This window comes from Orycteropus afer, unplaced genomic scaffold (genome assembly GCF_000298275.1).
Source record: "Orycteropus afer afer isolate SDZICR_OR568_19922 unplaced genomic scaffold, OryAfe1.0 scaffold00136, whole genome shotgun sequence".
NCBI classification, from domain to species: domain Eukaryota; kingdom Metazoa; phylum Chordata; class Mammalia; order Tubulidentata; family Orycteropodidae; genus Orycteropus; species Orycteropus afer.
In genome coordinates this window covers 1,473,992-1,474,934 of record NW_006921723.1, presented here as the reverse complement: position 1 = coordinate 1,474,934, position 943 = coordinate 1,473,992, and the positions used below count along the sequence as shown (strand labels likewise).

General features: G+C 59.4%; 1 protein-coding gene across 1 annotated transcript; it reads right to left on the bottom strand.

The window, feature by feature from the left end:
• Positions 1 to 520, bottom strand: MRPL34 (mitochondrial ribosomal protein L34). Its single transcript, XM_007945330.1, has 2 exons — positions 447 to 520; positions 1 to 214 (listed from the first exon to the last, which is right to left on the bottom strand). Exons 1-2 carry the CDS (start codon positions 518 to 520, stop codon positions 1 to 3), a joined length of 288 nt encoding a protein of 95 aa, XP_007943521.1.
• Positions 521 to 943: the final 423 nt, after the last annotated feature.

The window sequence follows — 943 nt, the reverse complement described above, 5'->3', positions numbered from 1 at the left end:
TCAATGGCTCAGCGACTTGCGACCCTTGTACATGCGACGAAGAATGACCTGGACACCTGCTGGCGTGCTCAGGCGCCGGATCCAGCCGTGCTTGTGTTTGCGCTTGATGTTGCTCGGCTGATACTCGTTCCCGCGCGCCTTGTTCCGGGCTGGCTGCGGAGTGGGGAGGCCCCAGACGTCCGGGAGACCCAGCCAGGGCCGGGGCTGGAGCCACCTACGAGAGTAGGAAGACATATTTTTCTGGAGGGACGCTGTGTAACTCCAGAAAAAGCATTCAACCTCTCTGAGCTTCGGTTTCCGGATCCGCGCTGCGACAATGCCTGGATGCAAAAGACGCTCCATTAATGCGAAAGGGTTGGCAGGTCACGTGGGGGTAAATAGTAGGCGGCAGTCCCTGACAACCCTCTCATTCCCAGCTTTGGAGAGAGGACCCCTTGAAAACTCACCTGCCCCCTCGCAGTGGCGCCGACCTGCCCGCGAGGCCACACAGGCGCCCCAAAGACCCGGTCAAGGAAGCCATGTCCAGCCGCCCGTCACGCTGTCCCTGTTGCCAGCGATTCCGCAGCCCATAGGCTCTGCCACTGCAGTAAACACCTTTCTGGGAAGTGTAGTTTCTCCAACAGCAAAGTCGGAGTTGCCGCGTGGGCCTCTGGGAGTTGCAGTTTCATGTCTGCTCAGAGATGTAAGCTTCCGCTTCCGCAAGGGAATGTAGTTCTTCATTGCGACCAGCAGGTGGAGGTGAATGGCGCCTCCTCGGTATGCACGATATGTCCCGAGGTTGGCTGGGAGGTGTAGTTCCTTCTCCTGTTGTCCAGCAGAGGGTGCCTCGAGATAACTGTGGCGCAGCTGGTGGCAGGCGCTGGAAACGGGCCCCATCCCCAGCAGTAGCCAGGCAGATGGCACACAGCTGGCTGGCAGCTTTTTTCTAGCCCCTGCCAACTCT

Excerpts from the sequence above, each read along its gene's own strand:
- MRPL34 (XM_007945330.1), bottom strand. The coding sequence starts at position 520 with ATGGCTTCCTTGACCGGGTCTTTGGGGCGCCTGTGTGGCCTCGCGGGC. Across the intron at positions 215-446 it reads GCGCCACTGCGAGGGGGCAG|GTGGCTCCAGCCCCGGCCCT; the intron begins GTGAGTTTTCAA and ends CTACTCTCGTAG.